General features: G+C 46.7%; 2 protein-coding genes across 2 annotated transcripts; both read right to left on the minus strand.

Annotated features, from left to right (window-relative positions):
• Nucleotides 1-232: 232 nt before the first annotated feature.
• Nucleotides 233-11,941, minus strand: LOC109484958 (the record flags this gene model as incomplete). Its single annotated transcript, XM_019788331.1, has 6 exons — nucleotides 233-434; nucleotides 713-778; nucleotides 980-1,188; nucleotides 1,379-1,444; nucleotides 1,646-1,854; nucleotides 11,871-11,941. Coding segments are annotated over 5 exons (610 nt in total), but the record flags the coding sequence as incomplete, so codon positions are not given.
• On the minus strand, nucleotides 9,091-10,287 carry LOC109484959 (paraneoplastic antigen Ma2-like). Its single transcript, XM_019788332.1, has one exon. It carries the CDS (start codon nucleotides 10,132-10,134, stop codon nucleotides 9,115-9,117), a length of 1,020 nt encoding a protein of 339 aa, XP_019643891.1. The 5' UTR covers nucleotides 10,135-10,287; the 3' UTR covers nucleotides 9,091-9,114.
• Nucleotides 11,942-13,814: the final 1,873 nt, after the last annotated feature.

Consider the following 13,814-nt stretch of genomic DNA (forward strand, 5'->3'; position numbering starts at 1 on the left):
GGTATGTTTATTCCGGGGGGTATGTTTATTAGGGACATGAGAGTAGGTACAGTAACTGTTAGACATCAGAAATACCTGCACAGCACCAATTTTATCTGCACTAACCTGCATATGCACCCAGTATTTACACCTACTTAATAATAAATGGACTACATGACACCAACAACATTACCAACTTCATCGACAAACTTGTAAGCAATCTGTTCATAATTCAATTATGGACTCACCAGTCCTGTTCAAGCAGCCCTGTCCGCCGGATGAAGAACGGGTTGCGGTAGCTCTGCGTACTGACCTCCCAGTCCGCCACCGCAATGGAGAAGCCGGGGAACTCGGTGGCGTCGGTGCGGATGGGCGCGGGGAGCGGCGACACTCCCGTGATGGACTGGAGAACCGGCTGGAAGTCTGTACGCAGGGTGGGGGACTCGAGGGTGGACCTGAGGGGGAGGGAAAAAAGGGTTAACTTTGCTGCCATCCAAGCATAATCGTGTAAAAAGGGTAACGTTATTTGCTGTCATCAAGGCATGATCATGTAAAAAAGGGTTAAATTTGATCTCATCAAAGCATGATCATGTAAAAAAAGGGTTAAATTTGATCTCATCAAAGCATGATCATGTAAAAAAGGGTTAAATTTACTCTCATCAAAGCATGATCACATAAAGATGGTTAAATTACACTAACTTACACTATAGTTATAGAAGTCAAGACAGCTCACCTTGGTACAACTTATGATGCTTGTGGAGGTTTCTTCCCTACTGAAGCTGTCACTCTCCAACTTGGCCTGGAAATGAAAAATTAAGAACGTTACTAAAATAATTACTGGGTATCAAGGTTCACTATAATATTAGTAACAACATTACTTCCTGCAAACATTTGGGTACTCCTTGTTCTGCCTTCTTCAGGGCAATACTGACTGCACTGGGCAATAGAACTAATTTTTATTTACCCTAAAGGTAGTAACTTGAAAGAACCATTCCCATACCCAGAACTTGGTCGAGCAGGCCTGCCTGCCGGATGAAGAACGGGTTGCGGTAGCTCTGCGTACTGACCTCCCAGTCCGCCACCGCAATGGAGAAGCCGGGGAACTCGGTGGCGTCGGTGCGGATGGGCGCGGGAAGCGGCGACACTCCCGTGATGGACTGGAGAACCAGCTGGAAGTCTGTACGCAGGGTGGGGGACGCGAGGGTGGACCTGAGGGGGAGGGAAAAAAGGGTTAACTTTGCTGCCATCCAAGCATAATCGTGTAAAAAGGGTTATTTGCTGTCATCAAGGCATGATCATGTAAAAAAGGGTTAAATTTGCTGCCATCCAAGCATGATCATGTAAGAATGGTTAAATTACACTAACTTACACTATAGTTATAGAAGTCAAGACAGCTCACCTTGGTACAACTTATGATGCTTGTGGAGGTTTCTTCCCTACTGAAGCTGTCACTCTCCAACTTGGCCTGGAAATGAAAAATTAAGAATGTTACTAAAATAATTACTGGGTATCAAGGTTCACTATAATATTAGTAACAACATTACTTCCTGGAAACATTTGGGTACTCCTTGTTCTGCCTTCTTCAGGGCAATACTGACTGCACTGGGCAATAGAACTAATCTTTATTTTCCCTAAAGGTAGTAACTTGAGAGAACCATTCCCATACCCAGAACTTGGTCGAGCAGGCCTGCCTGCCGGATGAAGAACGGGTTGCGGTAGCTCTGCGTCCTGACCTCCCAGTCCGCCACCGCGATGGAGAAGCCGGGGAACTCGTTGGCGTCGGTGCGGATGGGCGCAGGGAGCGGCGACTCTCCCGTGATGGACTGGAGAACCTGCTGGAAGTCTGTACGCAGGGTGGGGGACGCTGGGGTGGACCTGAGGGGGAGGGAAAAAAGGGTTAAATTTGCTGCCATCCAAGCATAATCGTGTAAAAAAGGGTTATTTGCTGTCATCACAGCATAATCATGTAAAAAAGGGTTAAATTTGATCTTATCAAAGCATATTCATGTAAAAAAGGGTTAAATTTGCTGCCATCAAAGCATGATCATGTAAAAAGGGGTTAAAGTTGATCTCATCAAAGCATGACCATGTAAAAAAGGGTTAAATTTGATATCAAAGCATCATCATGTAAAAAAAGCATTAAATTTGATCTGAGCAAACTTAAGCATAATCATGTAAAAAAGGGTTCAATTCGATCTTATCAAAGCATGAATTGATCATGTAAAAAAGGGTTAAATTTGCTTTCATGAAAGCATGATCATGTAAAAAGAAAGGTTAAATTTGCTGCCATGAAAGCATAATCATGAAAAAAAGGGTTAAATTTATTCTCATCAAATGCATGATCATGTAAAAAATGGTTAAATCACCCTTATACTACTAACTGTTATAGAAGTCAAGACACTCACCTTGGTACAACTAATGATGCTTGTGGAGGTCTATTCCCTACTGAAGCTAGTATTCTGTCATTCTCCAACTTGGCCTGGAAATGAAAAATTAAGAACGTTACTAAAACAACAAGAATTCGGAGACCTCATACCTCCATAAAATATATGACTCTTTGTAAATGTTTTTTGGTCTCATAGATTATGGAAATACGGTCATAATTAGCATAATCTAGTTTAATTTATGGTTTTCTATTAGTAAATTCAAATCACTATTTTTTGTGTAAAATTCCTCTTCTTTGTCACTTTTTTTCAACATTAATTATGCAAATGACCTATACATTAACATAATATATGCATAGTTATGTTGACCTTTACATGTGTAAGTAACTTACACATGTCACAAGGTATAAAATTCCCATCATTCACCAATAAGGAATCACAGAATTTTCACATTAATTATACAAATTAGGTCATCATTTGCATAATTGATATCTTTTGATGTTCCATCTGCCACAGATTATATACATAACATATATGAAAGAACTATTATATAAAACACTAATTATAGAATTTCCTCATTAATGATGCAAATTAAGCTCCATTTGCATAATTTGCATGTCATTATGTACAACTCCCTTTTAGCTACCTACACACCAAAAATGATGAAAATACATTGTTCCTATCTGGACTTATTGGCTTTTAAAGATTTGGCCCGAAAGTCCCTGCAGTTCCAGAACAGGCTGCTAGGGGAACAAAACCTACAACACTTATTCCTGACAGGAAGAGCTATCTGTCACCAAAAAGTCAAGACCATAGCATGTTCAGGACAAAAGATTAAAAAAACCGGAACTTCTGCTGCAGTACCAAGGTCGGCCACCAGGTGGCCCATATCTGACCTTGACCTTTGCCTTCCTAAGACCTACTGTGAGCGGGGCCTGATGGTGTATTTAAACCCCGGGTTCTTTTAGGATGTTGCCTAGGGAGACTCTACGAAGAAGTAACGGACACAGGAGACACAGAGCTTTGCCGTACAATCATCGCCGGGGACTGGGACTCTCAATTGTCGACCCTCGCCTCTCAGTATCCGTCGAACAACTGTCTGTCCTTTCCACAGTCCCACGGCTTTACCTTTATTCATTTCTTCCAGACACAGGTAGCACCTAAGTGAAAAGCTAATGTCTGCCAGAGTCTAGACAGTCACACCAAGATATCGTCTACTATCCTACTGTCATATAATCATTTGTTTTGATATCCCGCACTTCAAAGACAACAATTCTTTTGTAGTACAAGTTCGCACGTCTATGATAAAGAGTTCTTGATTACACATATATGAATATGCGTAAGGGTTGTCATACTAATTACAGAGCGTAACGGGCGATAAAAAGCAGGACAAGGTGAAACACATTGCAAGAATGGAAATACAAATTACAGATAAAATACGACATTTTCCCATTCCTACATCCTCCCCTTGTTTAATAATGAGCCGTCCTCGGCGAAGGCGAATACGTACGGATTTTCAACTTTTCCTTTCTACCTACCATACTAACTACTACTATATATAAACGAGAGAAAAAAAATATATATAATGATGGGTCCTTACAACCGGACATCTGTATAAACCGGCGTATAGTGCAGACTACAGAGTTCACATAGCAATAGAGTTCGCAGTTTAACGTCGCTTCACGTCGACGTTCTCCGTCGTCACTTGATCGTCGCAGCTCTCTTCTCCTCTCTAGAGATCGTCTGTCGTCCCTCAGCTTCGTCTCTCATGGCGCGTCGAGGCTGCTTACCAGGTGGTGGTTCCAGCTGTGCTCCTCCCCTCCTCCGTGTCGCTGCAAGGGGCACGAACGTCCGGCCGCAGTCGCCCCTCAGTTGCGGTAGCCCTCACCGGTCCTTAGTCGAAGGTTGTCCGGCAAAGATGGCGTCGCTTCAGGGGTCCCCGTTAGGGTGGTGACTCGGACGGGCCGTTCTTCCGGGATCGGATGGCGCGGCGGGAAGTGCCCTCTCCATCGCCAAGCTTCGATGACCCACGTGGACCTGTGCAGGAATTGGGGAAGAGAACACACAAACACACACACCAAGCCTGACCGCCATAACTTATAAATAACTATAACTTCAACGTATGGGAGAACAACCTCCCACAGAACTCTGACTCACACCCTATTCTCCAACAAGCGACATTAATTCCGACGACCCAGGGGGTCACGAACTCTAACTGACCAGAACACCTTGCCTCGACCCTACGAGCACAATGCCATAAAATACAGTTAACTAAAGGTACACTAAATATATACATGTATAATGATTGAGAATGTCAATTTGGGAAAGTGCAACCACCTTATCTAGCTAAAAGTGAGATGAGTTCCCGTCAGGCCGAGGCCCGACCCCCGAGGTCTGGGTTTCCAAGGAAAACACGACACTTAGTATAACTACCCCCGACTAACTACTAACCCCAAGATGGCTGCACATTTCAATAGCCGAAAATACATTATTCATTACTCCTTCCCTATTGAAGTTGAAAGACTCTTGAAAAACCCACTGGCGCGTTGCGGCACCGACTTAAGCCATGCCTTCGGTTTTTCCACATTTGCCTGTCTGAAGACTTCAGCGTAACGGATAGGAGGTACTCCTCTGTTCTCCCTAACCGGATACCTAGGGTCGTCCGGACCGTCATCGCCCTCTGGAGGCGCTACAGGCGTTTGTACAACAACAATGGGTGGGTCGTCCTCACGCCCTTCACTATCATTATCACTTTCACTTTCTTCTGGCTCACGCCCCTCTGCGCGCCCGTCCCTTTGTTCGGCACGTGGCCGCCTTGCGTTGCCAGGGCGAGGCGCGAACATACACGGAGTTAACATATCCCTGTGTAGGGTTCTACTGGGACCACCTCCCCTCTCCGGAGTCACAACATAAACCGGGATCTCTGCGTTCGGTTGTCTGTCTATCACGTGGGGTATTTGCTCCCACTGATCTTTCAACTTACTTGGACCCCTTATTCTCTTATTACGGATTAAGACCCGTTCCCCTGGTAACAGAGGAGCAGTCCGCGCTGTACGATCGTACAAACGCTTCTGACCTGCCTTGGCCGACTCAGAGTTCTTAGTTGCTATCTCATAGGCATACTTGTACCGTTTGTGGTGATTTTCTACCCACTCATCCGGTGATACATTTTCACCTGAGTTTTCTTCTCCCGGAGTTATACCTAGGGTGAGATCAAGTGGTAACCTAGCCTGCCTGCCAAACATCAGGAAATAGGGGGAATACCCGGTGGTGGAGTGCTGGGTATTGTTGTAGCCATGGACAAGCTCTGGTAGATATTCTGGCCAGCGACGCTTTTGATCTTTTGTCATGGTGCCTAGCATATCTAGTAGCGTCCGATTGAACCTTTCACACTGTCCGTTCCCAGCCGGATGATACGGAGTGGTACGGCTTTTTGCACCTCCATACAGCCTACAAAGACCCTGAATTGTCGCCGATAGAAAGTTCGCACCCTGGTCTGAATGAAGCCTTTGCGGGAACCCATATGGCATAATGAATTTTGACCACAACGCCTTGGCCGTGGTTTCGGCCGTCTGGTCCCTAGTTGGAACTGAAACAGTAAACTTAGTGAAATGGTCTGTTATAACTAAGATATACTGATGGCCGCTAGAGGCTTTATCAACTTTCAGGTAATCCATAGCGACTAGCTCCAGGGGTGCTTTCGTCGAGATGCTGACAAGAGGACTCTTGTTGTTAGGTGGGGGTGTCTTACGCAAACAGCACCTTTCACACGACTGTACCCAGACTCTAACGTCTCCCTCCATATTCGGCCAGTAAACCCGGTTTCGCAACAACTCTAAAATACGGGGAACTCCTAAATGTCCTGACCGACTGTGTACTTGGGTGAAAACATCCTTTCTAAGGGCAGCTGGGAGGACTGCCTGTTTCACCGCATGATCCGCTTTCCTACTGAACGAACGCCTGTACAAGATACCATTTCTGAGCTCTAGTCTTTCCCATTGTCCTAGGATTCTGTTCACCTCTCTATGCTCACCTTCACGCTCCCTCCTATCAGGTTTTCTACCTCGGCCCACGAAATGAATCACTCTGTCGAGTATAGGGTCGTCTCTCTGCTGTTGGGCCAAATCTGCCTGAGAACAACCTGGGAGAGTTTGCATAGGCTCAAAGGGACTTGCACCTGCAATCTCGGCTAACGTAACAGACAAGGGCTCGCTAGGAGGGGCAACATAGTTTTCACAGCAGATCTTTGCTACCTCAGCTGTCACAACTTCTACTTCATCATCAGAGTTACCCTTATATGCCGGTAAGCGGGACAGAACGTCGGCATTGACGTTGGACTTCCCCGGCCTATATTTCACATCGAAGTCAAAGTTTGCTAAACTAGCTGCCCAACGTTGTTCAACTGCGCCTAACTGGGCTGTGCCAAGGTGTGCAAGCGGGTTGTTGTCGGTGAAGACCGTACACTTGGCTCCGTACAGGTAGTCTTTAAACTTATCCGTTACGGCCCACTTCAAACCCAATAGCTCCAGTTTGAATGAACTGTAGTTGTTCATGTTCCTTTCAGCTGGCCGTAACCCCCTACTAGCATAAGCTATAACTTTCTCTACCCCCTTCTGTTCCTGGGATAGAACTGCTCCCAAGCCGTCATGGCTGGCGTCAATATATAGTGTGAAGGGAAGCTGAAAGTCGGGGTACGCCAGGATATCGGCACTCATCAAACACTTCTTTAGGGTGTCAAAAGCTTTTTGACACTCAGGGGACCAAGAGAACGGAGGTGCCGATTGTCTCCGACCTTTCCCTTTAACAGCTTGCCCTACTGTTAGTTTCTGTAAAGGATGAGCTATTTTGGCAAAGTCTTTTACGAACCTCCTGTAGTAGGAGCAAAAACCCAGGAAAGACTTAACTTGTTTCACAGTTTTAGGTTCTGGCCAGTCCCTTAATACGGCACACTTCTCTGGGTCCGTAGCTACCCCTTTCTCTGACACCACGTGCCCTAGGTATTTGACACGTCTCTTGAAGAGGTGACACTTATCAGGGCGGAGCTTCAGGCCGTGTGCTCGCAGCCGAGTGAACACAAGGTCTAATCGTGCGAGGTGGTCATCAAAGTCAGAGGAGAAGACGATTATATCATCTAGATATATTAGAAGTGTCTCTAGATTCTGGTCTCCCAAACAATGTTGCATCAAACGTTGGAAGCTAGCCGGAGCTCCAGACAAGCCAAACGGAAGTCGATTGAATTCAAATAACCCAAACTGAGTAGAGAACGCAGTCTTTTCCTTATCTTCTTCATCTACTGCAACTTGCCAATAGCCACTAGCCAAGTCAAGTGTGGAGAAAATGGCCGCCCCCTGCAGAGCCGACAGTGACTCCTCAATCCGGGGCAGAGGAAACGCGTCGTGGTGGGTCTTGGCATTCACACGACGAAAATCAACACAGAATCTCAAGTCCCCGTCTTTCTTCCTTACCAGAACTACGGGAGAAGCCCAAGGGCTACAACTTTCTCTGATCACATCTTGGTCTAGCATGTCCTGCACATGCTGCTTCACCTCTTTATAAAGATTTGGGGGAATGCTTCGATATGGCTGCCGAATGGGCGGGGTATCACCTGTCGGTATTCTATGTTTGATTGTCTCTGTGTACCCAAAGTCATGTTTGTGCGACGAGAAAACACTAGCATGTTTTTGTAGCAAGGCTTCAAGTTTGGCTTCTTGCTCAGGCGTCAGTTCGGCGCCGTCCAAATCAACTTTCGAATACACATCAGGGTTAGGGCCGCTGTCGGGTTTAGACCTAGTAGGGGGTGGGGAGGATAACGGGGTCTGTTCTTCTGAGTTGACGCTACATTGTATGAAATTCACATGTACCTCTTGCTCCCCCGTAGCTTCTAACTCGACAGTCCCTTGGCTTTGCAATTCTGCTAGATAAAGTATGCCCAGCCGGGCTCTCTGACTAATATGCACGTCCTGCTTGCCTACGTTGGCGAGACGGATCGGGACTCGCCCTCCCCGTACCTCAGCGTAAGCTCTAGCCACTAAGATCGGGGCCGGCAGACAACCTGCGTCCGGCGGTTCCACGAGAACTTGGTACGGCCTATTGTCAGGGCCCGGGCGGGCGCGACCGTACACAATCATCTCGTGGCCCGCCGGAACAATGATCTGCCGACGACCCGACGCTCTGGCATATCCTACTCTACCGTCTTCCCTTGCAAAATTAGCCTGTCTACGTGCTGCCCGGATGGCTTTCTGCCAGACTTTACTATTACCTGATTGTGTGTTCCCCCCCTGTTCATTGTCCTCATTCTGAAATTCACCGATCACATTCATCCCCAGAATCCCTGGAGCGGTTCTACGACACCCATCCTCAACAATAATGACGCCGCGTTTCGGCAGTGTCTTACCCCTAAACAGCACGTCGAGTTCACAATATCCTACAAACTTAATGGGTAAACCGTTTGCTCCTGTCAACTTCAGCCAACTTGACGCATCCTTTATCCGTTCCCCTGAATCTCCAAAATGCGACTTAAAGAAACTGTATGTAATGGTTGTGACTTGGGATCCGGTATCCAGTAAACATGGCACGGTCACCCCCTCAAAATCTACATCTACCACGTCACAGCTGCCTATCGTCCGAGACTTAACTGATTCTAAGGTCGGACTACTACAAGTATCACTATCTCTAACTACACTCGATCTCTGGGACTCACATCTAGCAACCGATTCCTCCCGCGAACCTGGTCCCTCGGCCGCGGGCCTAACTAGTTTGGGGACTGAGTGTTAGTCTGAGGGCCGCGGTTGTTATTCTGAGGCTTATTACGGGGGTTGCTATACCGGTTAGATCCCTGGCCGCCCCAAGGGCAGTCCCGCTGGATGTGCGCTGTGTCCCCGCACACGTAACACCTCCTAACGTTGGGGCAATCACGCTGGATGTGCCCGGGTTCCTGGCAAGAGTAACAGATTTGGCGGCCCTGATTGTCCCACCCACGTGCACCCTGTCGGAAGCCGTTAGGTTGGGCCCTGGGTGGCCCCTGCCTACTACTATTACTAGGAGATAGTTTCATCTGCTGTAACTCATTACGAAGAGACTCGATAGTTTTCCCTGTCTCCTCCCTAAGCTTGGCGATCTCGGAGAGAATCGCCGACTGTGAATCCCCAGTGTCTTGCATAACTACATTCTGCTGAGCCCCTGTCCCCTGGTGACTCCACTCCCCACTCAAATGCAGTGCCTCCTCCCTTACTTGTTGGAACGTGCGAGGAGTAGTTGGGGGAGCAGCTCTTAAGTATTGGCGTAGTTGCCGTTCTAGGTCCCTATCTTTGAGTCCGTCTAAGAACCTGTCCCTTAGCATGGCGTCCTCGCCATCTAGCACAGCCCCCCTCCTTCTCTCGGCCCGTTTTAATATTTCCTGAAGGCCAAGGGCATACATACTTAGCGTCTCATCCCTGCCCTGGTCCCGGGCATAGAATTTGCCCATGATCACGGATACGGGAGCTGTGTCCCCGAATGCAGACTTCAGGGCCGACTGTACCTTGCCTATGTCTTTGCGGTCATCCCCTGACAATACAGCGACTACCCGTTTGGCCTGGCCCTCTAAATTCCTATACAACATCCCTGCTTTCTGTGCTTCTGGAGTGCTATAGAGGGTGAATGCACCCTCCATCTCATCTAGCCATTCTTCTACAGTTTGTTCTGGCGGCGCCCCCGAAAACTTGGGCCACTTCCTATCGTACGGTACGTACATGACCGTGGGGGCCTGTGCCCCCTCCTGCGCTTCTGCCATAATCTGTTGTTATATCAAGACGCTATGTAAAATATAGAACCTCACAACTTCTAGACCCAGATAACCTGAACAGGATCTAAACTCACCAACTTTAACCCTATACGGACTCACAAGCAACCTTCAATCCTCACTCAAAATCCTAACGCAAACCTCACTAACAAAGTTAACAAATGACATTTATCCACATTCCACACGGTCAATCTAACGCAACGTAAACTTCACGAAGTCAACAGTACTGAGCAGGAAATCAACATGGTCAAACTAAGGCGGTCAAGCTACGGTGTACGTGCGTGTGTCCCCAACCCTTTTCCCACAACAGATCCACATACCTTGAGATGTCTTCGGCTCGGCTAGGACTGGTCCTCGGTCGGTTTCACGGGCTCGTCCTTCGGCGTCCCTCAACACTAGCAGTCCTCGGTCCACATGTACAGCTCTCTCCCGGTCCGCACCCTCCGCTGGTCTCTCCCGATGGTGATTTCAGCAACATCCCATCCTCGTCGCCAAATGTGAGCGGGGCCTGATGGTGTATTTAAACCCCGGGTTCTTTTAGGATGTTGCCTAGAGAGGCTCTACGAAGAAGTAACGGACACAGGAGACACAGAGCTTTGCCGTACAATCATCGCCGGGGACTGAGACTCTCAACTGCCGACCCTCGCCTCTCACCAACTGTCGACAACTGTCTGTCCTTTCCACAGTCCCACGGCTTTACCTTTATTCATTTCTTCCAGACACAGGTAGCACCTAAGTGAAAAGTTACTGTCTGCCAGAGTCTAGACAGACACACCAAGAGATCGTCTACTATCCTACTGTCATATAATCATTTGTTTTGATATTCCGCACTTCAAAGACAACAATCCTTTTGTAGTACAAGTTCGCACGTCTATGATAAAGAGTTCTTGATTACACATATATGAATATTCGTAAGGGTTGTCATACTAATTACAGAGCGGAACGGGCGATAAAAAGCCGAACAAGGTGAAACACATTGCAAGAATGGAAATACAAATTACAGATAAAATACGACATTTTCCCATTCCTACACTACCAACCTACCAAATATCATCACAATCCATAAAGGCGTTCTGAAGTTATGCTGACTACAAATGTGCGGAAACACACACACACACACACACATACACACGTATGCACAGACAAGCCAAAAACAATGCCTCCATTTTTCATGGAGATAATTACTGGGTATCAAGATTCACTATAATATTAGTAACAACATTACTTCCTGCAAACATTTGGGTACTCCTTGTTCTGCCTTCTTCAGGGCAATACTGACTGCACTGGGCAATAGAACTAATCAGTATTTACCCTAAAGGTTACTTGAGAGAACCATTCCCATACCCAGAACTTGGTCGAGCAGGCCTGCCTGCCGGATGTCGAACGGGTTGCGGTAGCTCTGCGTCCTGACCTCCCAGTCCGCCACCGCGATGGAGAAGCCGGGGAACTCGGTGGCGTTGGTGCGGATGGGCGCGGGGAGCGGCGACACTCCCGCGATGGACTGAAGAACCGGCTGGAGGTCTGTACGCAGGGTGGGGGACGCTAGGGTGGACCTGAGGGGGAGGGAAAAAAGGGTTAAATTTGCTACGAGTGGGGCAGGGAAAGATTACAGGAGGGCTACGAGTGGGGGGGGGCAGTTTACACAACGTTAAGACTTTCTCTTTAATACATAATTTGACTGACGAAAGACTAAATAAGGTACATACATTGTTGGAAACCATACTTACCCACACTACACGTGTCCACTAGCTCAGGGACATGTACTGACACGTTCAGGCCTGGACACGTACGCGCCTTACTTTGAACATTGTACCCACAGTTCCTTGAGCTGCATAAATTTCATGGCCGAATTACCCCCGTAACAGTACTTCGGGCACGAAGTAGTGCTGCAGAAATGCCGTCAGCTACAGAGATTCTTCTGTGTACATCAGCGATGGAAGCTGTAGTAAATTGTAGATGCTTCGGGATAGAGGATGTAAAAGCTGAATCAGTAGCTATAGTATCGCATTTGTTCGGTTGGCGTTAAACTTGGCGCCTGGATCCTGGATACAGACACCGACTTATTATTTCACTCCACGGAGTGAAATACTGTTTTTCAACTCCCTCATTTTTGGGCCAAATATCATAAAATTTGGCATGAGGTAGAGTGGGCAAATACCCCCGGGTGTTTTTTTTTTTCAATTTTTGTGATACATGCTTTTAGGGTGGTTTTATTTGAGCTTTTTCATTGTGTTATAGAAAATGTACTATTAATAGCAATGTGTCACTATATTTCGGCATGAGTCATCAGAATGGTATGTAGAGCAAGCAACCAATAGGCATGCAGTATTCCTCTATTCCTCTTCCTGATTGGCTGATCGATTTGATTCGATTAACTCAATTAACACCTGTTCAAAGCCATTCCACATTGACAGTATGAACTCAGGTGTTTGGTAGGTACAGCACAGCCACGAAATACGCATCAATTTTCGAGGGACGTTCTGCGGGAGAGTGCAGGACGTTCTGGGGAAGAGTGCTGGACGTCCTGCGGGAGAATGCGCAGAACTTTCGCAGAACTGGTAATGGGAAACGCCACTGCGAAACTTCTGCGTATTTTAAAGAAATCTTTCGCGAGATTTCGGTCGTTAATGAGCAGCCTTTGTATTTCGAGATTTACATGACACTTATTCCACCTCATTTTTCACGTATTTGTTGACAATTTGTGGACAATACATGGGATTATCAGCGCGGCGGGTCAACGCGGTTTCGGCCCTGGACGATTGATTTTTACTATTTGATACTTTGATATTTGATACCGATTCGTGTGATTCCAATAAACATTTCACCTAACTACGTACGTACTAGTTGGAAGAATGATAGGTGCATGGATGCCTGTATATGATTTTACAAACACTGAAAATCTGACGCTAAAACTGCCGGACAGTTTGCTCTTCTCTGTTGGAACAACGCAAGCGGTAGGTCAATGACCTGCGCCCCGCGAGTGAACAAAAAGTTACAAACTTAAGGCGGTGAAACAGGTAGTAACTAAATCGCACATGCCCGTAGCCAGGGGGGGGGGGGTTCAGGGGGGTTCAGAAGAACCCCCCACAAGGCTCAAAGGTACACTTTGTGGTCCACTTTTTATGTAAAGGTCCACTTTTTGATCCACTTTTTATGTAATTTAGGCCACACCAATTTAATTTGTTGGTTCTCGGATTTTTTTCAGAAAAAATATGAAGCGACAGGGCGAAAAAAATAAAAATAAAAACAGGTCTAGGCATCCTATCATAGCCCCAAATGCTTCGATAGGAGTGTAACAATAACCTTTTTGCTCTATGTTAGCTTACCTAAACATTCAAGCAAGCACGATTCGGATACTGGATTCTGCTTTCGGAGGAGTGTATTTATTCACAGTGTAACACAATCATAAACAACCACAGCATCGTAACGACAAGATATCCAACCTTTCTTCTACAGTTCCTGACAACTAACAAGAGCCTCAGTTACATTAACAATCGGACATTGCGTTGTGTACTTTTTTTATAGACAAATGACTAAGGACTTACTTGTTCAGTTGGAACGGACACAGGACACTCAGAAGTCACTCCGCCTAGACTCTCTCGTAATCACTCACGACACACGACTGTGTCCTGCCTTTTAAGCTATCCTAATTATGCGTATAACCGACTCTG

The sequence above is a fragment of the Branchiostoma belcheri genome, unplaced genomic scaffold (genome assembly GCF_001625305.1).
Source record: "Branchiostoma belcheri isolate BF01 breed outbred unplaced genomic scaffold, Haploidv18h27 scaffold715, whole genome shotgun sequence".
Classification (NCBI taxonomy): domain Eukaryota; kingdom Metazoa; phylum Chordata; class Leptocardii; order Amphioxiformes; family Branchiostomatidae; genus Branchiostoma; species Branchiostoma belcheri.